General features: G+C 41.1%; 1 protein-coding gene across 1 annotated transcript in view; it reads left to right on the plus strand.

Annotated features, from left to right (window-relative positions):
• The first annotated feature begins 10,100 nt into the window (after nt 1–10,100).
• The window catches only part of Cfap221 (cilia and flagella associated protein 221), a 98,405-nt gene continuing 82,769 nt past the window's right edge, over nt 10,101–25,736 (plus strand). Inside the window, exons 1-3 of the mRNA XM_021722049.3 lie at nt 10,101–10,440; nt 11,869–12,054; nt 14,193–14,293. Coding sequence (XP_021577724.2) covers nt 11,916–12,054; nt 14,193–14,293 — 240 coding nt within the window. The 5' untranslated portion in view covers nt 10,101–10,440; nt 11,869–11,915. The remainder of the gene's footprint in view (nt 10,441–11,868; nt 12,055–14,192; nt 14,294–25,736) is intronic.

Genomic DNA, 25,736 nt, shown 5'->3' on the forward strand with positions numbered 1-25,736 from the left:
ATTCTAATTAGGTATATGACAGCAGAAAGCATTTTGATCCATTGTACACAACTGCAGCACAACTTTTCATTTCTCTGGTTGTACAGGATGTATTGTATGTGCAGTCATACATGTACCTAGGGTAATGATGTCCATTTCATTCCACGATCTTTCCTGCCCCCATGCCCCCTACGATGCCCCCTCTTTGCCCAATCACAGTTTCCCCATTTTTCCCATGCCTCCCCCCCCCCCATTAAGGATGAGCATCCACTTATCAGAGAGACATTTGGCTTTTGGTTTTCGGGGATTAGCTTACTCTTTTGATCCATCAGTACAAGGTCCCTCGAATGGCTCCTTCTTATAGACACACAATTTTCTTTTCTTTCTTTCTCACACCCTCACACCCCACCCTCCTATACTGGGGTTTGAACTCAGTGCCTTGCACATGCTGGGCCAGTGCTCTACCAATGAGCTTCACCCTCAGCCATATCAAATTTTCTTTCTCTGCACTGGTGCCCACACCCTTACTCTGGCCTCTCCTCCTTCCTTAACCTTTCTCCCCTGCACTTTGTGAGCTCATTGGATTCCACCATATCTCCAGGTGATTTACCCTTTGGACAGAGGAGGGCATTGAGGATGGAGGAGGATCTACTACATGACTAGGTCTTTTTTAGCTCAGAAGCTTAAATGGGTAAGCCCTCTGCTCCAAGTGTTAAGCAGCTGTTAAAGCTACAATGTGCTCCAGTCCTTAGCCACCTGCCCTTCCAGAAGACACTATTATTGTTAAGGTGAGGTTGGTAGGGACCAGCAGAAATAAAGGGGGAGCTGTTCAGCAATGTGCTTAGTAGAATAACCTGAAGTGTACATGAAACCACCAACACTAGGATGTTTTTCTACACAAATATTCACCCAGTGAAATAAGTGTGAGGATGTTTGAGTAAGTACCATCACAGCAGGAGAAAACTGGAGATAGTGTTTGTGGAAGGGGAACCCTGAGTCCTGTCCTGGATATTTTATTTCCTTTGGAGAGCAATCATTGATATAATCCTCCTGACTTCTTTTTACCTTTTCATTAACACGTACCCATGCACACAGGTATGCATGCACCCACGCATACACGGAGGTGAGGCCAGATCTACATGACTACTGCATTTGGGATAAGGAAAAACTGGCAAGAGTTCTGCTCTCTCCCTTCTCATATCTTTGACAGCTCACCTTCCTACAAAGAGTCTGTAACTGGATTACCCAAGCTGAGACTAATTGGTAGTCAAGGCTCTGCCCTGTCCTTTTCCCCTAGTTGTTGGTCTAGTACCCTCAGTGGAGAATGGCTTGTCTATCTAATTCTTGGGTCTAGTGTTAGAAACCCTGCTTGCCCACAAATGTAAACTACATCTTCCAAGACTAACTTGATTACTAATAAGGGTGATATTTTGTGCTAGGTGTAGAGCATGCACAAGGTCCCGTATTCCATCCTGAGCAATTCAAAAATGGAAAAAAAAAAGGGGGGGGGGGAAAGATATTTAGCCCCATCTGTCTTGCTTTTATTTCTGTATTGGTTCAAGATACAGACTGAAAAAAATATTATTTTCTAGGCTTCTTGTACCCCAATCCCCTAAGTGAGCATCAGAAAGTGTATGAGCTGTAGATTTGCCAGTCTTACTATATAGACTTCAGTGTTGCTTGACTGTTTTCTGTAACAACTCTAGTTATCAATTTTTCAATTGAAAGAAATAAAAAGGAAATAACACCAAAATGTAATCTTTGCTCTACATCAGAGCCCTATGATGTCTCATGAAAGAGGAAAACAACATTTGTTCTGGACAATTCAATAAACGTTTGGCCTGTGGCAAGCCATTCATTGTAAAGCAGGAAGCTCCAGCTCTCAGAGAGATGAGAAAAGGGTTTAAAGCATTCTGTGAAATGCTTGTACACTCCGTGGATATAACCAGTCAGTGGCTTTGTAAAATCTGCCTGAGAAAACAATTTCATGATAGGGATGGAAGGGAAGGAGTGGGAACATAATAATATATTTACCAACTGTCATGTGCTAAGGAGTCTGGAAATTTGGGGAGGTGTTATCCTATTTGGTCCTTCAAGACTATAACAGGGTGGGAACTGGAGCATCAGTGAAGGTGAGCACTCACCCCCATTAGCATAGCTAGCAAAGGGAGAAGCTGGATTTGAACTTAGACTGAGACCCAGTCTGTGTCCCATGCATTGCCCTGAGGTTCCCCTCATTCCTGAAGATGATTTCCTTATCCATGGAGCTTCTAAAGTGCTTTTGCATCAATCTTCTCATTTCTTTGTAACTGCTAGTAGGACCAATAGTCAGGGGCCTGGCAGGAGAGGGAGAAACCATTGTTCAAATGAGTTAATGAAAGTACCATGCACAGAGAGTAGACGGGAACCAACAAGGGTCAGTGAGGCACCAAGGGTCAGTCACAGCCTCCCTGAAGAGTGACAGAGACTCTGTCCTTAAGCAAACTTTAGCTAGGCTCCTGAGTCATCTTCTCACCTGGGCCTCAACCATAGCTCCTTCCTGTCATCCTTCTCCCCCTCCTGGTCTTAGCAAGAATCCTACTAAGTTAATTAATAAGATCTCCCATCCTACTCCTACCTGGTCACCATAACTGATGATAGTTCCTCATCTCCCACCTTTGAGATATAAGTCCTTGTTCCACCTTCAGCAGAATGCTATTTAACAGGTTTAGCAAGAATTTACTTACCAACCATGACATTTAGATATTTTCCATCAACTGACAGCCCCCCTCAACTGCCCTGCTCCTTGGCTATAAATCCAGTTATTCTGTAGTATTTTTAGTTGAGTCCCCCCTCACATCCCTATTGCAAAGCATGTATTGCAACAATCCTGACCACTCTAGCAAGCATCAGAATAAATTTTTCTTTAACAATGGGCAAAAAGCAAAAGCAGTGTTCCCAGAAGCTAACAAGAGCTCTCTTTGGGAGTGGAGTCACCCATAAGAGCTTAACAACAGATGAATGAAGCCACTGTCAAAAAGGTGTCCTGGCAAGGGGATCAGGTGATAGGATAAATACCTTCTTTTTTTCCAGGGCACGCTTTTGCGATTGTCTTGACAATTTTTTTTTTCTATTTTTGTAGTGCTGGGTATTGAACCCAGGACCTTCCAAATGCTAGGCAAGCACTCTGCCTTTCATTTATACGCCCAGTCATTTTTTTTCCCTTGATAAATACAGAAGCCTGCCAAGGTTCAAGGCAATAGACTCTGTTAGTCAACTTTCCATTTTTATAATAAATACTCAGGGTGATCAATGTATTATGAGAAACGGTTTATTTTGACTCATAGTTCTGGAGTTTCCAGTCCATGATCAGTTGGTCTCAGTGCCTTGGGCCTGTGGCAAAGCAGCACACCATGGTGGGAGCACAAGGAGAAGCCAAACTGCTTACATTATGAACCAGGCAGCAAAGAGAAAGAGCTCAGGGTCCTACAAGCCCTTCAAGGACACACCTGCAATGACATAAAGACCTTCACTAGGCCCCACCTCTAAAGGCTCCACCACCTCCCAACAGCAATAAACATTTGTTGGAGAACTAATGTTTATTTGGTGAGTATTTGCTGATCACTTGCTCTGTTCCAGGTGCTGGGTGAGGATGACAGAAGCCTGTGGAAGTTGCCTTTTGTAACCTCAGCCCCATGCACAAAGCCAAGGTGCTGTGTGTACCACCCAGGATGCCCAGGAGGCCCAGAAAGATGACTGAGGCTGCTACCTAAGACTTAAATCACTACACATTGAACAACCTATTGCTTGGCTGACATATATGGTGCATGATATTGCAAATTGTGGTAGATTCTAGAGAGAACAAAGTAAAGGACTAGACATCTGAATTAATGCATAGCTTGAGTCCTGTCAGTCACCATGTTTGTAATCAAATGCATCTGAATATCAACAATTTTAAAAAGGTCAACCATGTAGGCATGTATTGGTTTTCTTGTCCACCTCTGTTCCTTCTTCTGGTACAAGAACCTTCACTGTTCCACTTTAGGCCACATCATTTGAGTGAGGATTTAACCAAGAAGAGCCGGAGAGTGAACACATGACCCAGACCTGGGCAAGGAGAGTCACCATCACCTCTAACTAGCCATAGTGATTGGTTCAGGGATGGACATATGACTTGACTTGGGCCAACAGAAGTGATACCAACAGAACCTATATGTTGGCATTACAATCAAGCTAACAGCAAAATGGCAGTCTTGTGCCACAGGATGAAGATCCTGGCTGAGAAAGAAGCCAGCTTGGACTAGAAAGAACCAAGAGACAGAGAGATGCAAAATTCTTACACCAGCATCTTGGCACCTGAAGGCAGCTATAACTGAGGTCTTAAAGAAGCCTCTTTCAATCTCCACACACCCTCCTCCCCTCATTTGAATCTATTTCCAACTCTGAACTAGCTCTGACTTGTACTTGGGGACAGCTTGGAGGAAGAAGTAATGTTTGAGCGGAAATGGCTGGTTTTGGGGTGTGGAAGCAACGAGGACACTGGAGTGGGGGTGGGGGCGGGGATTGAGTGTCTGAGAAAGAACTGCCCCTGGGTGTCTAAGGTTCTCACCAAATGACCACACAAGTATGGATAATGTGCTGTGGCCCTTCGGGTATGGAATAAACCCAGCAAACAGCCCTGTCCTTCCCTGAATGTCAGTTTTACTAGGAGCTGAACTAATGTATTATTGATGAGCCATAAATAATGGGGCAAGAGTGATTTCCTATTCAGTCCTGAAGTACAAAGGTATAACACTGACATTTTAATGAGGTTTTTAATGGTCCAGGCTCACTGTTTACACTCTGGAAATGTAGACTGGCTTTCTCAGGAAAGCAGTTTTTTTTCTTTACTTTTCATATTTTCCTCCTTCATTTGTCAGCATCCTTTTGAATATTTATATGAAATGTTATAGTTAAAGCAAATCAAATAAAGGAGAGCAAATAAAACCATTTCTGAAAGACGATGTTGCTAATGCTTCCAAGACCTTATCTTCATTGCATGGGGCAAAGGAAGGTCAGGTGCAGTCCAACCTTCCAAACGCTGCTTCCATTTCTACCTGGCAAGGCTTTGGCATAAAGAAAAGAATGTTGTCAACAGAAAAATCTGAGTTCGAATCCTGACTTAATCATCAGTTAACCATGCGACCTTGGGAAAGTTACTCGAACCCTCTAAGCCTCAATTTCTTCACCTATGTAATGGGGGAAATAATATGCAACTTCCAACATTGCCATGAGGCTGAAATAATTCAGAGCATTTATATTGTCGGCCAAGAGCCTTGTTCAGGATCCCAGATAACAGCTTTAATATCCACTGCCAGATGATGCCTTCGGATGATTATGCTTCCAAGCTTTTAGGTCTTTCAACTGGATCCCAAATATGTCTTCCCTGGTGTATCATCTGAATTCCCCTACCTTGAGAAACCACAAGATACAAAAACTTTTTATAGTTGTCTCAAGTCACTGAATTTGGAAGTAATTCGTTATGGAGCAAGAAATAAGAAGTGCAACAGCCGGGCATGGTGGCACATTCCTGTAATCCCAGCAATCTGGGAAGCTAACTAAGGCAGGAGGATCACAAGTTTGAGGCCAGCCTCAGCAACTTATGGAGGCCCTAAGCAACTTAGTGAGATCCTGTCTCAAAATTTTTAACAATGGGGACTGCAATGTGGCTCAGTGGTAACCCCCCCCCTTCAATCACCAGTACCAAAAAAAGAAAAAAGAAAGAAATACAACATAATTTTTTAAATTCTGCAAGACAAAAACCATTATCAGTGCAGTCAAATGACAAACTGGGAAGGGATTGGGAAAAATTATCACAGAACAAAAGTCTAACATCCCTAATATGTAAAGCGCTCCAAAGATTCAGTAAGAAAAAGATGAAGAAACAATCCAATGGGAAATGGGTAAAGGATATGGATTCACAGGAGGGGAAATACAAAAAAATATTCTCTAAACATAAAGGCATGTTCACCTTATTCATTTGAGAAATGTGAAAAATAACACCAAAATTGAAGTACCATTTTTAATCTATCAGATCAGCAAAAATATAAAAGTTTTATAATAATTCATTGGTGAGGCTATAAGGAAACAAAGTGTCATGCGTTGCTGGTAGGAATAGAAATTAATGCAATTCATTGAAGGTAACTTGGCAATAATTATCAATACCACCAATTCACAAAACTTTTGATCAAAGTACTTATACTTAGGGGACTTTTCCTACAGACATGTTCACACGTTTATGAATAGACATAAGCACAATTTTGTAGAATTGATGTACATACTTGTAAAGTAACAACACTGGTTTTAATAATAGAATAAGATTAGAAACTAAATATCTAACAATAGAGACTGAGTACATAAATTATTGAATCTTATGCAGACATAAAAAAGAATAAAAAGGTACTTTACATACAAATATGGAATGATCACCCAGACAAATTTTCAGCACAAAAAGGAGGGTCAGAAGAGTAAGCCCTTGGGCTTTTAAACAAAGGATCAAGGTCTTACAAATACAATTGTTCACATCTATATAAAACATAACCCTAAAATATTAATATAAATCTGATAACATAAATTACCTCTGGGAAAAGAAACTTGATAGCTAAAGGACAGATGAATAAGGAAGATTTTTTTACTTTTCAAATTTTGAATCATATGACTAACTTACCGTATTTAATATATATATATATATATATATATATATACACACACACACACACACACATATATGTATATATACACACACACATATGTGTATATATACACACACACATATATGTATATATACACACATATATTTCTATATACATATATACATGTATATTTTAAATTTAACATTTAGAAAGCACTGGACATAACTTGATGACTTTGCTCTATAAATATCTGAATATCTGTGAGGCCCTGGCATATAGCAAGCAGTGTGCAAGGTGACAAGTACATAGTGCTCAGCTGGCCATAATCATCCTTCGTTGACCTTACAGTCCAGGAAGATAGAGGTCAAAGAGGTCAACCTATCAGTTATAGCCTCAGCATACATTCCCAAAATTCTTATGTTGACACCATGGCCCAAGATTATTGGGTATATTATTTATGAGGGGCAAAGCCCTCATATTTATTATTATAGTACCCTAATAAAACAGGTCCAGAGAATTTTCTACCCATTTCCACCATTTGAGGACCCATAAGAAATCACACTGTCTGTGATCCAGTAAGTGGGCCCTATCAGATAAGGAAGGTGCTAGTGCATTGTGACCGCAATTACCTGGGAGGTCTGCCTCCCAGTCAAAACTTCTCTTGCTTTATAAGCCATCCAATTTACGGTGTTTTGTTATAGTGACCCAAACAGACTATGGCAGCTATTCAGTATGAGAGAGCACAATACTATGAGAGAGGTAACAGATGGGACCTAACTTAGAGAGCAAGCCAGGGAAAGACCCTCTGGGGAAGGGCTCCTTTGGCCAACTAGGAATTAGCAAGTTTTTGATTATTTTTTTGCTGCAGCCTGAACTACCATCCCCAAATATCAAGGTTGGAAGTTGTTTTTTTTGTATCTCACAAATGTTGGGGTCTGCAATTCAGATGGGACTCTCCAGCCTAGTGAAAGCACTCATAGACCCACCCAGACCCAAGAGGAGGGACAGAGATCTCACTCCTCCATGGAAGCAGCATCAAAGGATCTGCCACCCGTCTACTCACCCCAGCAGGCAAAAGAGATGTTGGGGACACAGTACTATGAGAAGGTGGATGGACGGGCTGGCAGCCAGGTCCCACTGAGTCCTCCAAGTGCCCTAAGGACTTTGAATTTTATTTTCTATACAATTTTCGTATACTACCAAGTTCAGCTGAGGAGTCGTGAGCACCGAAATTAACAACTTCCCCTGTTCTACTGAAGAGGATAGCTTATACCTTCCTTGCCTGTGTCACACTCATGCTGGGATACCTGCACGTTCTGCTTATTGTAAATGCTAAGTGGAATATGTAACTGACCATCTGAGACAGCCATACTTGAAGAGAAACCTTAAGTTACATGATTCTCAAACTTTCATGCACCTAAGAATTGCCTGGGGGAATCTTATTAAAATGCAGTTTCTGAATCAGTGGGTCTGGGAATGCTGGAAAGTCTGCCTTCCTAACAAGCTCCTGTGCCACAGTGTACACTTTTAGTGGTAAGTGTTCAGAAATGTCAGAGATTTTCAGTTGCAAGGAAGAGATAATGAAATACAGGTACAAACAACCATAGGTGAAATGATGTCATCCAAGCCCATGATCTTCCTCCTATCTTCTTGCTCTTTTGTCCTTGTCACCACTTTCACCCTAATGCTAATGCATCTCATAGCCTTTGATGGCTGCTGAAGTTCCATGAATTATTTCCAGACACTACAAAGTCCAGAAAGAGAAAGATACTGTATCTATGTGTGTCTTCTTTGCAGGGAGAAAGCCTTCCCCAGAGGTCTACCAGAAGTCTCTCAGAAGACTGCCTAATGTCTTTGTAGCCAGAATTGGGTTACATACTCAACCCTAAATCAATCATGGGCAAGGAGAGCAAGAGGATTGAAAATTCCACATTGATCTAGATTAATCTACAGCTAGAACTGGCAAACAAGGGAGAAAACCTGAACAAAGCTGGGGTTCTGCTAGAAAGTAGCAGAAGGCAACAAATGGTATCCTCATAGTGTGATATATAATTTGGTTAATTGCTTATATAGAGACCTATGTATAATCTATACAAAATAAGAATTTTTTCTCAAAAAAAAGTTAAGTACAAATTTCAAAATGCTACCCAACACCCATTAAAATGAAGATGGAAACAAACATGATCTTGATTTGAGCTGGTGTGAAAAGGTCTGGAACAATGGCAAACATGTACCTGTTCTCTTGAAATCTACAACTTTGTTGGGATAACAAAACAGAAATAACTAAAGCAACCTATTAGATAAACAAATGAAGTTTTTCACTTCATTGGCCAACCGTTACTGAAGAATTGCTAAAGACAAAGAACTGTGTTGAGGAATTTGGGAGATGAAAGTAGAGTGTCATCCCACTAAGATCCTGCAGTTTAAGATACATATGCAAATAACAATGGGCACAGCCTATAACAATATAAGCACTCGTAAGATGGTGGAAGGAGTGTTAGAAGGAAGGTAGAGGGAGAATCGTATCTAGTGGTACCCATGAGAGATGGGGAGGTTTTTCATAAGCAGTAATAGTTGTGCTAAGGGAGGAGTTAGAGAATGAAAAGATGGAAGAGAAGAACATTCCCAGTTGGGAAGGAATATACACGTAGCATAAATGACCATGAAGGAAAGCGGTCAGTCCTATTGCATGCTCATTATAATCTCTTAACAGCATAAAGCCATAAATAATATCAAGTAAATACCAAGTCATACATGGAAAGAGCAAGACAAAACAGCTCATGAGAAGGGAGAAGGCTGAGCCATCTGTGTAAGGAAAATGTCCATGGATGACCAGGGTGGAAAGGACAGGGCAGATGGGCAGGAGGCAAGACAGGTTTCAGGCTTAAAACTCCTAAATATCAGTTTCAAGGACAGAAACAGTGTCTACCATGAAGAAATCACAAAAAACAAGGAGATGGAGGGGGAATATATCAATTAAAAGACACCTAAAAGAGACCTAAAAGACCTATCAATCTATCCCAATGTGTGGATTTTACTGTATTTGAATTCCTATTCTAACTAGCACATGTTAGGAAAAATAATTATGACATTTATAGGCAATAGAATGCAGTATTAGGGATTTGAAGATTAAGAAATCATTGCAATTTCAAGGTTCTGCTATTGTGGTATTTTTGTTTTAAGAATCCTTATCTTTTAGATGCACATCCTGAAATATCTGTGGTGATGAAATGATGTCTAAAATTTTCTTCAGAGCAATAGAGTGAAGGAAAGGTACTGATAAAATAAGGTTGGCCATGATTTGATCCGGTTACAGTTGGGTGCTGAGGTTCATTATACTATCCTGCCCTGCCACTGTATATGTGTGAAATTTACCATAATAGAAAATATAAATCAAACTGCAAAAAAGTAGGGCAGCAGGGATCAAGGCCAGTGGGGAAGCTCCGCCCACTGAGCTGGAGGCCCCGCCCCCGCCCGTCCTCCGCTGCCGCAATCCGCTCTTGCAGGTTTCCAATTTCTGGTGTCTCCCGACTTTCTCATTCCTCGTGGAGAATCCATGAGCTTTCCCCCTTCCCAAATCATAAATCTCACTCCCGATTCTGCCCCGAGCCCGGTGGACGGCTCCGCGCCCCGCGAAGTTCCCCGTGGCCTCCGGCCCTCGAGCCGCGGCCGCCCGGCTCCCCCACGTCCCGGCGGAGTTTGGTCGCGTCCGCCGCCCCGCCCCACCCCGGGGAGCGCGTCCGCGTCGTCCTGGCAACACTGCGAGCAGGTGCCGGCGCCGGCCGAACCCCGCCCGGGAACCACCTCTTAGGTGAGTGGCCTCGGGCCTGAGGCTGTGAGTGACCCAGGGTCCGCCGAGCTGCGAAGGAGGCCTGAGTCCCGGGCAGGTGTCCAGCCCTGTCCATCGGCCAGGGTTGTAGGAGAGGTCGGGACCCGAGGGCTAAATGAGGATGGGTGGCGCGTGGGGGCGGAGGGATGGAGTGAAAGGTCCCTGAGCGAGGAAGTGCTTGGCCTGACTGCTGGAGGAGGAGATGAGGCCGTGGGGGTGCGACCCTAGAGACAGCTGCCTGCTCCATGCAGGTGGGCAAGCTGACAAGAAAACTGTTTACTCCTGGACCTGCCTGAGGTAGAGGTGGTGCTGAGCCCCGGGCAGCCTCCCACGATCATGCTAGGGAAAGGGAGTGCAATGGGAGGGGGAAAGCAGAAACTTGTATGGGAAAGTGGTTATTAAGCACGTCCTTCAGAATATGCACGTATTTTACTTGACACTCTAGACTCAAGTTATAGGCCTTCTGTTGGGGGGAACCCACAAAGATACGCACAGGATTTTACAACCAATTTCAAGGGCTTCACGAAGCACCACCCTAACCTCAAGTTTAGAAGCTAAGTTGAGGAAGACAAAGTGCGATTTGTAAAATGCTGTGACAAGACAATAAATTATTGGGTTTTTTTTTTTTTGCACTGATAAATTTATTATGATTTAAATTTAGTTTGGGTTAAAGAATTTGAGGAACATAAACATTACAAGGCAATAAAGTATTTATGCCAAATGAGCAATAGAAGCAGTAATTGCTTAAAAAATTGTTAAAGAGTTTTGGGATCAATGTGGATTTCTTGAAGAAAGTAGAATTTCAAATGAGCATGTTAAGGGAAGGCAAGGCTGACAAAATGTGCAGCCTAAACTGAGACCCACAGAGGAATATCCCCAGGTCTCTACACCTGGCAGACTATAGCCTTCACCATCTCCTCATTGCCCCCTGTTAGCAGAGGGACCCATAAAGGTGACTCATAAATGCCACACCTGCAAATAAATAATCCAAATGTTGAAGAAATTCATGGTCACCTGCCTCTGAGAAGCTGATTTGGTGAAATTTCAGAAATAAGAAAACTATTTAACTATCCGACATTTTCCAGGTTTATTTGACTATGAAGGCCTTTACTTTTCCCTTCACATATCCAAGAAGCATCACAGGAGAACAATTTGGGAAAATGCTCTTGAGGTTCACAGAAGGGTTTGGAACCAGGGCACTATTATTTGGTTTATGAAGGGTGATGTTCTTAATGGAACATTAATGGGACAGCTCGTGTGGGAATGGAGTGGTCAGCATACACTAGAGACAGGGAGGGCCTGAACCACAGTAAACCATGCAATGATAAGAGGTACAATTGTCAAGAACTGAGGGAAAAAAATGTGCATGGTTTCTCAAGGATGATTATACTCGTGCTGTTTTCTTCTCAGGAAATGACTTTTGGCTCTAGAAGGAAGAATCCATTTCTCACCAAAAAATGGCAGTGGTGAAAGCCCCCAGACAAGAGCAGAAGAATGCAGAAGAACCCTTTAACAACATATCACCTCTGCTTTTGAAGAGTCTAGTGGAGGAGCCCAAGAAAAGAGCAGAAGTACCCAATCACCTACTTGAATCAAGTAAGCAGTTAGAATACAGATTTGCTTTCCAACTCACACCTTCTCAGGGGAGTCAAAGTCCAGACAGCATAATGGAATTATTGGTGAGGATTTACCTATATTGTTTTATAGGTTCAGAATAGTTTTTACTATAAGAACAGTAGTTCTATTCGGATCTAGCTGTTTCACCAGTAGATTTTTGGGATATCTATCAGTCACCAACTTCTGTTATTTCCACGTCCTCCAATGTCTCTGCTGCCTGTCCCTGCTGCCTGTTTGTCACCCTCAGCAGTCTCAGGACCATACAGCACTTTCCTCCTGGCCACACTCTCCTCCTATCACTTTCTGTTTTAGAATCCTGGCTGACTCTTGTCTCTATCCTGTTTGAACACTTTCCACAGTTCCCCCTGCACACAGAATAAAGTCACAATGCCTTCGCTTGGCATTTGGCCCCCCTTACTGTCTGATCTGAACTTGAGCACCCACTGCCATTTCCCTGCTGGGCCCAAGCTCCAATTCCTACCTGGCTATTCTACTTCTTCAGAGGAGGGGCATTTTTTTTACCTTCTTGCCTCTTCTCACACACAGTCTGGAAAGCCTTAAAAAAATCCTATAGTTGTTATAAAAAAGGGTAATCATTTTACCTGCATTATTTTCATTTAATCTACGCACAACAACCTCATGGGTACATTCGATTTCCATTTTACTGTTGGAGAAACTGAGACTCAGAGATCCCATGATTTCCTAAACTGGCACAACCCATAAGCTGAGAGCTGGTAGAGCCTCGGGTCCAGCTCTCCACCATCATGCTTGGTTGCCCCCCACATCCTCCAACCCCCGTCTTAAATGTTAGTAATGTAATATTTTGGTTTCACTCTTTTGTCACTGTAGAATGCATGTGTCAATTGCAATTTGGTATACCTTCACCATTTCTGGGCATAAAAATCCTAGTTTCACGTCTACTTTGTGGCCCTAAAACAAAAATCTTTCAGCATTAAAAATATATGTATTGAATATGGTAATTTGAATATTTGAGAAATGACCAAATAATAACCTGCAGAGATCACCAGTCCCCTGACACACCATCCTCACCCTGTTCCAGCCCTTCAATTTGGCCTCAACATTGACAACTCACCTGGAGAGAAGAAAACCAAGGTCTCACACCCACTTCAGATGTACCCAGAACCACAATGGGCAAAGGATGGGATGCAGGTGTCTGTGGCTCATAGGATTTGCATGTGGCCAAAGTTAAAAAAAAAAAAAAGGTTGTCTTTTGTGAGAAATAAGATAGTGCATGCATTCTGAGGGAAGCAGGTGAGTGGTTGGAATTAGACCTGGGCTTGATTTTTGACTACCAGTCAGGGGTAAATTGCGTAATCTTGTTAAGTCTCAGCTTCCTCCTCTACAAAGTGGAAATAATACCTCACAGGGTGGGAAAGAATGTTATAAGCAAATGTATGCAGTACACTGCCTGACACAAAGCACCCAGGCGTGGAAAAAATCATGCACTGGGGTCTCAGCCCCTTTTCCACAAGCCTGCATTCCAGCATAAATAGAAAGTAAAATTCTATAGAGCTGGATTTTTTTAGGATCTCAGCTGTTTTAACTTTGTTTTCAAAACTTAAAGAGGAAAAAAGATCTTCACATTACAACAAAAGCAATTCAAGACTACTACCTGGAGCTTCAGGATTATTCAATGTCATGTTATAATGCTGTCCAGAGGAAATCAAGTAATAAAAGTTAAATACACAGTAATAAAATCAAATCCTTGGTGTTTGGATACTTTGAACTAGATATTCATCATTTAGTAAGTAATCTCAGTATTAACACAAAGACAGGGTACATAGGCTTTACCAGTTGGTGTTTTATGAGACAGACATATTCAAAATCTGGGAAGAGCAAATTATTTTACTAGGTAGTAAGTGCAATGAGAATTTGTTGTGACAGGAGCCTCTCCCAAGTGATGCTTGAGTACGGAGAGGAGAAGCCACCCAGTTTCTTCAGAAAAGACAGTTAGTCTTGTTGATAGCTGAATCCAGTGTCTAAAAACTTTCATATGCTGAAAATACCCTAAGTTAAAGAGAGCCCATTTTAATAGGATCTTGTTGAACTTAATATTTCCTTTGAAGTCTCATAATGTTCTTACCTTGTTTTTACAGAGGTTTATGCCAAGCTTCTAGATAATAAAATCATCCAGGCCAGACCCGGAATAGTGCATTTTGGAGGCTATCAAATAGAAAAACAGCACCAACAGATTCTGGTAGGTACTTTTTAAGAGGGATAATTAACAATAATAAATAGTAAAATGACATGAGTGTTCTGCACTCATATTTCTCATTTACCTGAAGAGCAGCATAATTCACTGAAGTGCCTGGCCAAAAGTATAGTTTCATGATGGAAAAAATGTTAAAGTTGCATCAACTTCCACTCTGCCAAAGGCTCCTCCAGCACTCTTTCCAAATGTATGTCCCTGCTCAGCCACTCTTAGGGCAGACACTGAGCTTCTTCTTTACAGTACTGCATTTAGTCCTCAGCTCTGTGAAGGTTGTGTTATAGCTCTCATCATATAGATGAGGAAACTGAGATTGCAAAAGTTTAAATTATTTGTTCAAGCACAGAGCTACTGAGTGATGGGAGCAGGACTTGACTCCTAGGCTGCTTTCCTCCAAACCACTCTGGTTCCAGTTCCAGGAGAGGGGTCTGCCTTTCCCAGGAGGTCCCAGGATCCATTTAACCTTGTGCCTACCTAAGTCATTCTGGCCAGAGAAGATTTGTCGATATCTAGGAAGGCAGAAGCAGCTCCACTGTACAGGTTCTACAAGAGACAGAGACTGGACTGCAAAGTAGCCAGAGCCCACAGTGATGGACATTAACTAGAGAGCCACATGGAAGCTCAGTCTTTCTGGGTCCCCTTCATTGACCTGGATGTTGACCAGAGTGGGCTTTGTGTGACTTCAGAGTCCTACCTGTACTAGCCAATGTGAAATGTATTTAAATCAGCATTCCAGCCTCAGTGTCCTCACCACTATCCCCTAAAGTCACAATGGACATAACATCCCGGAACTGCTCCACACTGAGTCCTAGATCTGACCCCAAAAGGCCTCTGAGCTGTGATGAGATGGGGGCAAATGTATGTTCTCTTCCTGTGGACCTTCTGAGACCCTGCCTCTACATGTGATATTCTCCATCTGGCCCTGGCCCCAGCTACCACATAACTTTACTTTTAGATGCAATGTGTTCTTAGAAGTCACGCCATAAAGTACATCATTTAAAAAAAGGGTTCGATTATTGTGTTAGATTGTTCAGAGTGAGGTTGAATCACTGGAGGAAATTGACAAATGGTAAAGCTGTCAGGAAGTAAAATTAGAGTTCTATCAGGCAGTCCCCAGTGAAGAGGGGAGAATGCAACTTCTGTGAATCCTTCATCAACGAAGTGGGTAGAGAGAGAACAGGTTTGGAAAGGAACCTGTTAGGGGACAAGTATTTCCTCTTAGGAAGAGGACTAGGATTTAAATATGATTAACCAGCAACCTCCAAGGAGACCTTTCTTAGAACATGGTATCAAAGACCAAAGTTGATTATTGATTTTGGGGACTACTTTTCCTTGTTGAAGTTTGGTATTCTAGGTTATTGTAGGGCAGTATTGAGGTAATTATTATTCAGAATTACTGTTCAATGGGGCTGGAATTACGTACGAGGCCCTGGGTTTGATCCTCACCACCACATATAAATAAATAAATAAATAAATTTTAAAAAATAATTATTGTTCATTAACTAAATCATGCCAAAAGCTAAAATAGGATGCTATTACTTGCTCCTTATTATTCTCTCTTTCTCTCTCTCTCTCTTTTGTTTTTTTGGTTGCAGCACGGTGACAGCGGGGTACTGGGGTTGAACTCAGGGGCACTGAGCCACATCCCCAGCCCTATTTTGTATTGTATTTAGAGACAGAATCTCACTGAGTTGCTTAGTGCCTTGCTTTTGCTGAGGCTGGCTTTGAACTCATGATCCTCCTGCCTCAGCCTCCTGAGCCCCCTGGGATTACAGGCATGCACCTCCGTGCCTAGCTACTATTATTTTTTTTATAGCTTCATTGAAATAAAATCCACATGCTGTAAATTTACCCATTTATAGTATATGTAAATGTATATGGGGTACAGACTCATATATATACCCATGTATATATATATGACTCTGTACCTCATTCCTTTCTAAGACTAGACAATATTCCTTTGTTTGGATAGACCATATTTTGATTATCCATTCATCAGTGATGAGCATTCAGGTTGTTTCCACCCGAGGGCTGTTTGTGTACATGTTGTTGTGTGAAAGTTTCACTTTTTATGAACATACACCTGTCAGTGGTATTGTTGGAATCTATGGTACATAAACTTTAGATAGCTTCCATAACAAATCACCACAATTTTAGGGTATGTAAAAATCGAAATTTATTCTCTCTCGGTTCTGGAAGCCGGAGTCCAACCTTAAGGTGTGGGGAAGGTTGCACTCCCTCCCCAGCCTTAGGAGAGACTCTTTCAGGTTCTGGTAGCTCCAGAGCCTTGAATTGTGCCTACAATCCTCCAATCTCGGTCTCCATCCTCACGTGGACTTTTCCTCTGCCTCCCTGGGTCCTCTTCTTCTTGGAAAAAGTTACTTGTCATTAAATTTAGTGCCCACTCAGGTAACCCAGGATGATCCTGTCTAAGATCCTGAACTTTACATCTGTAAAGACCTTTTTTCCTATAACGTCACATTCACAGTCTCCAGGGATTATAATCTGGGTATATCTTTTTTAGGACACTATTCACCCATTTTATTTGCAATTTTCTAATGACTAATAATGTTGAGTGCCTCTTTATGAGCTTACTGGCCATTTGTACTTTCCTTAGAGACATACCTATTCAAATCTTTTGTCCATTTTATAATTAAGTGTTTATTTTTTATCATTGGGTTTTAAGAGTTCTTTATTCTAGATAAAAATTATTTATCAGATATTTGACTTGCAATTATTTTATCCCATTCTATGGGTTGTTTTCTAACTCTCTTGATGATGTCCTTTGTAGCACAAGTTTTTAATTTGGATGAAGTCCAATCTATCTGATTTTTCTCATGTTACTTCTGCTTTTGGTGTCACATCTAAGGATACATTGACAAATCCAAGGTCATAAGGCTTTACACCTGTTTTCCTCTAAGAGTTTTATAGGTTTAGCTCTTAAATTTAGGTATGTAGTTCACTCTAATTTTTGTGTATTGTATGGGGTAGGGATTCAACTTCAATCTTGTTCATGTTCTAGTATTTTTTGTTAAAAAAAAAAAAAGAATACTTTCCCCCATTGAGTGGACTTAACACTTTTGTTGAAAAATCAATTGACTATTGAAAATCAACTGGACTCTGTTCCACTCTGCCAATCTGTATACCTTATGATAATGGTGTTACAACACTTGATAACTAGAGTTCATAGTAAGTTTTTAAATCAGGAAGTATCAATGCTCCTGTTCTTTTTTAAGATCGTTTTAAGTATTCTGAGTTCCACAATCTCATATTAATGTTGGGACCACCTTGTCAATTTCTGGAGAAAAAAAAGCATAACTCAGATTTTGATATGAGTCACATTGAATCAATTTGGGGAATATTGCAATCTTAATGTGAAATCACAATTCTTTCTTATGATAGATGTTTCATAACTTTTGTCACTAGCTTTAGGGTATTTTCCACCTTTATGCATGATGTAGGGCAGAAGGACTCACCTTCCATAACATAGAATCACATAAGGGTCTGTTTGCTAAGATTTCCCTGGTTTTAAGAAATACTGATATTCTTTACTGGATGACATTATTAGAGTTAATAATTACCTGCTAATTTTAAAAAAGTTATTATGCCAGAATATTACCAATAACATGATTCTTTTGAGTAATAGCATTTTAAAACTGCCTTTGTGTGTGCATGCGTGTGCATGCTTAGAATAATATCAATGATGCTAATAATGTCACTAAATTTAAAATTGTTCTGCCCTCTTCATAATTTTAATCATATTAATTATATACTTTTCTATTCATTTCTCTGATTGATCTTTTTTGTTTCTCTGATTGATCTTTTTTGTCTATTACTCTGTCTCCGATGAAGTATATTATTATGTTTTTAATAGAATTGAAAATTTTCTTATGTTTAATTCTACACATAATAAGAGCATCTATTATATGCTAAGCAAAGTGTTGAAGCATTTTAGGGAAGGTTAAGGTGCACAAAATCAAGGTTTCCAAGTAGTTGAAGATATTAAGAAAACAACCAAACAACTTGAACATGATACTAGACAAGCAAGGTGGTATAGGAAACAAAAAGAAAATCCTCTGTGGCTATAAGGCATAATGTCACCCAATCAGGAGGGTTTAAAAGGCTTAAGAAGGAGATGCTGTGTGTGATAGCTAAGAAGCAAAATGGGAGTGGGGAGAAGACATTCAGGGTGTGGAGAAAGACATGGCAAGAAGCTTAGGGTGAGCTGTGGTGTGGCATATTTGGAGGCCAATATGCAATCTGGTTTACCTGGGTTGTAGGACTTGTGGAGGGAAGTAATGATGGAGAAGGTAGGGAATGTGAATTCAGATGAAAATAGAAATAAAGATCATGAATATAATTTTTTTTAAAAGGCAAGCTGGTCCATTTTTATTGTTTTTTATTTTATTTTATTTTATTTTTTTTAGTATTTGCGGACACAACATCTTAGTTTTGTATGTGGTGCTGAGGATCGAATCCGGGCCGCATGCATGCCAGGCGAGCGCGCTACGCTTGAGCCACATCCCCAGCCCCATGAATATAATTTTTATAACATGGGAGGATAAGTGATTTTTAGCAGAAAAATGTTGCACTTGAGAAAATGGAAGTCCATTCCATGGACTATTAGAGATGGATGTGGTTCTCAACCTTTTCTTTCATTATTATCCGTAAGGAAACATTAATGAGAGAAATGAAATATTAAGGAATAAGATTTTGTCAGGTAGAGTTGAGCTTTGGAATGTCCCAAGCCACTGCAATATTTACTTCCCGAGAATCAAATATTTTCTCCTCTTGAGGGTGATCTTACTCCCACTGAGCATGCCTGGGAACCCAGAGAGTATGATTTCATTGTTGAACAAGGTGATATCTCAACTCTGCTTCACTCTGTTGAACAGAGGCCGTGTCCTTCTTCTTTATTGCTACTTCCTGGGTACCCAGCACAGTGCCTAACACAGAAGGCAATAACACTTGTGAAGGAATGATATTGAACTCATTTTCTTGGAAGAGATTTATTACCTTCTAGGGGTGCTGGGTTCATTGTCTCTGCTCAGCAAAGAATTGAAGAACAGGACACAGAGATAGAAAAGCAGCAAGTTTGTTGCAAAAGCGTCAGAAACAAACTTTTCCAAAGACAAAGGGGCCCCAGAGCTGGGAATCCAGTCCTCCTTCATTTATCTCCTCCCTGTCCGTGCTCCTCACTGTTATTGATTGGTCCCCCTGTCATGTGTCTGTTTTAGTTTTTCTATTGGATCCCCTGCTTAGGAGCACAAGTATAGAAGTGTCAGTCTGATTTGGTCCCCGGCTTATCCACAAGCACTTTTGTCAGCCAGGAAGTTGACCTGTGAGAAGACCCTCTCCACACTCCTTTGCTCTGGCCCCGCCCTCAACCTCCCACTGGCCATCTGGCCTGGCTGCCCAAGCCCTGCTACTCTCCCTCAGACTTGGCAAAGACTCACTAATTCCAAGCAAATCCAGTGTAAAGTCTAAATAATCATACTACATCTATCAGACATTAAAACAAACAGAAATAGATAATAGATACAAGTGCAAAATGATCTCATCATAATAACATTCTGAGAGATATTGGGACTGCCACCAGCAAAGTCAAGAGGAAGCCTAAGGCAATTACCTTAGGAGTCTTGCCCAACAAGGGGGAAAATCCAACTCTGCTTTTATCTTGGTTTTCTAAAGGAAACTATGTAAATTGCCCTAGAATAGAATGATTGAATGAGTGTTTAACACCACAATGAATTGTTTATTAATGTTTGATTTCCATGCAGACCTGGTTAAAGGATTTGAAACATTTTCACTTGCTTTCATATTAAAATGAGTGCTTCAGTTTACTTTGAAATTTGAAATAATGGTCCCCAGTTTTCTTAAAACCATGACTTTTTTTTTTTATTCCTTTTCCTCTCTGTGGAGAGATTTTTGCCTGGAAAATTATATTTATGAAGTAAATAATCCATCAATTTTCCTAGGAGACTACTAGTGTTTCTGTTGACAGCCACAAACAAAATTGTTAGCTTAAATAAATGAACCGTTCTTTCTAGAGTAATATTAGGTTTCAGTTTCCTATTACACAGTCTTTAGAGACCCTCCAGCAGGATCTTGCTTCTCAAAATTAGGGCCATGAATCCCAGTGGCTTCCCCTCATTTTACGGGTATGGGAAGTATGGGAGCTACAGAAAAACACGGTCCTTTCTAGAGCATTAATTTTACTATCACAATTTAGAGAAGTACAATACTAAGCAGCATGCATTTTAAGATAAAACACCTTAAGGAACTCACAGCGCTGCTTAAAATTGGCCCCAGATCCTCGGGATGAAGAATTAACCTTCTCTGAGAAGCTTTGCCACAGAGGATGTATCTATCAAATGACCCTAACTTGGAGACTGAGAGGTTGTGTTTGGAAACATACTACCAGAGGTGCTTAGGGTTGGAGGTGAGCCTCCACCCACCCCAGGGCAAGACTTTCCTGGAGGGCAGGTTCACTGCACTGGGAGGAACAGACTCACCCATGGGAGGCGGAAGGGAGTGAGGACAGCACTGAGCCCCTGTGGGCTGAAGAAGGGTCTCTTCCCCTTCCACCACTGCAGGCTTCCATCTACCAGGGAAACCACGGACCCAGCCCTTCAGTCTCAACTGATTTCCATTTCACTTTGCATCTCCAGAAGAAGCTGAGGTCTTTCTTCCTCTTCCTGAACTCCTCTCACCTAGATATCTAACTTCTGAGTTTGTTGTTTCTTTCTCTATTGATTCAAGTGGATAATTCCAGATCAAGAATCACTCAAAGGTGAATATGGGAAAGTGTAGTCCAATAATGTGTCTTTTACCATCATGGATAGGATCTATATTATTTTATCTTTGAGAAAATCATCTAGTATTTTCTTACTGCTATTTTTTGAACTTGCTTAATAATACAGATATCATCATCTCAGACTCCTAATGTTCCACCTTCATGTTCAAAGGGATAGTGGGTGTATTTGGATTTGCTCTGCCACACTCAGGCTGGAGGAAGGGTCAGGCATTTTTATTTTTCTAATTCCAAACCTGGGTCATCTCTTGCCTATCAGTGCTGGCTTATCCGCAGTCTCAGGGGCTCTGATTCCTGTCCTCCTTGGGACCATTCAGGAATACTGGAGTAACTGATCCAGCCCAGCAGCTCCAAGACAAATCTCTGTCTTTTACCTGTGATGTCACTTGTTGCAAATTGACCTAAGCTAGTAAGGTTACTTTTGTAATTGTTGGGTGGATATTGGTAGTGACACTGAGGGGAGGTGGGCCCATAGGTCACAGCAGCCTGGCTTCCTGGTAGTCTGCTGCAGTGAAAACAAGCACAGGTGTAGCATCCCTAATCTGAAGATCCAAAATCTGAAATGCTCTACAGTGTGAGACTTTCTGAGCACTGACATGACACCACGGACGGAAAATTCTACCTGTGAAATTTTGCTTCCTGCATAAAATTATTTAAAATATTGTATAAAATTCAAACAGTAATCAATGCTGGAGAGAGTATGGAGAAAAAGGACATTTTTACACTTTTGGTGTTGTAAATTAGTACAATGACTGCGGAAATCTGTATGGAGATTCCTTAAAAGTCTAGGCATGGAACCACCATATGACCCAGCTATGCCACTCCTCCGTATTTATTCTAAAGAATTAAAGTCATCTTACTACAGTGGTATATGTATGCCTGCGTTTATAACAGCACAATTCATGGTAGCCAAACTATAGGTGTCCATCAGTGGATGAATGGATAAAAAAAATATGGTATATATACACAAGTTTTATTCAGCCATGAAAAAGAATGAAATTATGGCATTTGCAGGACAGTGGATGGAACTTGAGAATGTTGTGTTAAATGAAATATGCCAAACTCAAATGTCATATGTTTCCTTTTGTATGTGGAAGAGAGGGGGTGGATAAAAAGGTGTAGGGAGATCTCATTAAAATTGAAGAAAGGTCAGTAGAGTACAGGAAGGGAACCAGAGTATAGGAGAGGAAAATGGGAAATATTGGGGAATTATATTGGCCAAATTATATTACTATTTTGTGCACATATAAATATGGCACAACAAATCCCACCATTATATACAACTATAATGCATCAATAAACAACTGGAAAAAAAAGAACTTGAAAAAAAGTTCCATACTCTTTTCTCTTTCTCTTAAACCCTGATAATATGACAGGTGAAAAATAGTATCTCATTGTTCTAATTTGTATTTCTCTAACTTTTCATCTCCCCTATAAATGGCACCAAATTATTGTTGTTTGCTTTCAATTGTTTGTTTATAAAAGTAGATCTATATAAAAGATATATTTTTTATATATTTATATGATAGATCTTGAAAGACCCTAGCCCAGTCAGCCCAGTTACCTAAGGCCAAGATATGAAACCAAGATACCAGGCACGCCATAAACAGGTTCAGGCGCCAGGCATGCTCCCCAGACAACCCGGTTGAAGAACAGAGCACCCGCATCCTGAGGCATGAATGAATAAACCGGAACAGATAAGCAGGAACAGAAAGAATAGAATGCAGACCTGTGGTTTTTGGAATGCAGACCTGTACCCCCTAGGTGGCCTATATGCTAGATTTAAACAAACCAATAAGAAACCTGTTGCTTCCCACGCCCGCGAAACCTGTCCCAAACCCTATAAAAATCTCTGTATCCCCAAGTCCGGTGTGCCAGTTCACCAAAGCTCCGGCTGAGGTTCTGCTGGGCACCCGCAGGCGCCTGTGTCCCAATAAACCAACCTCTTGCTTTTGCAGCCAGTGTTTCGTGTGATTCTCCTTGGACAGGGATACGGGGGTCTTTCATTGGACGGGGGTCTTTCAATCTAGCTAATTGATGCAGTACTACTATTGAGCGCCTGAACTGTGTTTTGTTAGAACTGATATGCTCTAGAGGCTGAGGTTGTAGCTCAGTGGTAGAGTGCTTGCCTCCCATGTAGAAAGCACTGGGTTCAATCCTCAGCACCACATAAAAAATAAATAAAATAAAGCTATTGTGTCTATCTACAACTAAAAATAATTTTTAAAAAAAGAATTGATATGCTGTAAGTATTAAATAGTCACTGGGTTTTAAAAACTTAGTACAAACTAAAGAATATAAAATATTAATAATTTTACGTCGATTATATGCTGAATGGTAATAATAAAGAGGTATTGAGTTGTTAAATGTTACTAAAATAAAGTGTTATTAAAATTAAAAAACATGAGGGCTGGAGATGTGGCTCAGCAGTAGAGTGCTTGCCTGGCACATGTGAGACCCTGGGTTCTATCCTCAGCACCACATAAAAATAAATAAATGAAATAAAGGTACTGGGTCCAAATACAACTAAAAAATAAATCTTAAAAAAAGTTTAAAAACTGTACAAAATTATCTTTGGGCTATGTGTATAAGGTATACATGAGACATAAATGAATTTTGGGTTTAGGCATAAGCTCCGTTTCCCGGATACCTTATTATGTACAAGCTTATGCTCCAAGATTCAAAAGAATCTGAAATCTAAGATACTTTTAGTCCCAAGCATTTTGGATAAGGGACACTCAACCTGTAGGAGAAGAAATTCTGCCATGTGTGTAAACATTTACTAACAAACAGGCCTGAAAGATCTTGGTACTTCTAATCTCAGGAAGTCCCAGCTGCAGCTCCTGGCAGGCAGCTTTGCTGACAGTGGATACTGCAACTGGCTGACAGAGTTTTTTGGGGTTGTTTTGTTTTGTTTCCCCCACAGGCAAGTGCTCCACCACTGAGCTACAACCCCAGCCCCTCAGGGTCTTTCTTTGTTTTTGCTTTTGTTTCTTTGTTTGTTTTGCAAAATGCAAAATGCAGGACTAAGGGAGTCCTAGGCCTTCAGATGTCCTTCTAAAGGGTATCTGGCTTCTGGGCTCTCCAGATTCTTACATTCCTTTTTTTGGAGAGTGGAAATGCCAAGATAACATTTCCAGTTAATCTGCATGTTCTCAGCATCCCTCTGCTAATGCAGAAGCCCCTCTAGCATGCACTTTGGTGAGCATCACTGAAGCTCTGTAGTCACTGCATCTGGAGTGGGGACTCTGGGTGGGGATCTCTCTGCACTCACAGAGCGCTCTCAGAGTGCACACTGCTCATTTTTTTGAAGGCTATCTACACCCACCCCCCACCTCCAATCCTGGGGACACAAACCAGTCCATATATCCTTGCAGAATGACTTCTAAGTAAAAGGTGATAGAGCCACATCTGCCCCCAGTTCTTCCTGGACACCCAGCTGTGACCTTCACAGTTTTCCCCCATGATCAGCTTGAGACCAAAGGTCTTTGTCAACTTGACCAGGTCCATGGCACCTCTCCTTCCCTGTGAGTCCTGCCACCCAAGCTCTGAGAGGGATGGGCCTAGCACCCCTGTCCTCCCAGTGTCTCTCGGAAGGGCTGCTCTTGTGTATTCGCCCCTGGGAGCCCAACCTTCACCAAGACCGTTCCCTCTGCAGGGCCTCTTGCAACTCAAGAGAGGATTGGGATACTTTAATTTTTAGGTACTTAGCATGTTTTATAAAGAGAAAATATAACAAAACAGGGTCAAAATTTGGCACTTGAAGGATGTTCCCATGTAACAAGTAACCATCTGTTACACCATTGCAGTCTTATCAGGAAATAATGTCTGATTTAGGGCTTCGATGAACATAAGGCCTCAGGCAACAGGCTTGAGGGTCCAGGGCCCCAGTGACAGGCCAAACCTCTGACCTAGACTTTGACCCAGAGTCAGTGGTATAATGAGGAAGCCTGTGGGAGTTGGCGGCCAGCTTCTCTGCTCAGGTGACCTCTCAGGACCAGACTGAGTTCAGCAGAAAACTGTCCAGGATAAAGGGGGTGTGTAAAGGACAGTACATCTCAGGGGCAGCAGGCCTATTTTATTATTAAATGGTGTATGATATATTTCAAGTCTATTTATTTGTTTTGTTTGTTTTGGTACCAGGGATTGAACCACTGGGTCACATCTCCCACCCTTTATTTTTTATTTTTTTATTTTTTGTTGTAGATGGACATAATACTTTTAATTTTTTTAATTTTAATTTATCATATATGACAACAGAATGCATTACAATTCATATTACACATATAGACCACAACTTTTCATATCTCTAATTGTACAAAAAGTAGAGTCACATCCTTCAAATCTTCATACATGTACTTAGGATAATGATGACCATCACATTCCACCATGTTTCCTACCCCTATGCCCTTTCCCTTCCCCTCCCTCTCCTTTTCCCCTTTGCCCTATATAGAGTTCATTTAATCCTCCCCTGCCAGCATACTATGGATCAGCATTCTTAAATCAGAGAAATGATTTGGCATTTGGTTTTTTTGGGATTGGCTAACTTCACTTAGCATTATCTTCTCCAACGCCATCCATTTACCTTCGAATGCCATGATTTTATTCTCTTTTATT

This window comes from Ictidomys tridecemlineatus, chromosome 7, assembly GCF_052094955.1.
Source record: "Ictidomys tridecemlineatus isolate mIctTri1 chromosome 7, mIctTri1.hap1, whole genome shotgun sequence".
In the NCBI taxonomy this organism is placed as follows: domain Eukaryota; kingdom Metazoa; phylum Chordata; class Mammalia; order Rodentia; family Sciuridae; genus Ictidomys; species Ictidomys tridecemlineatus.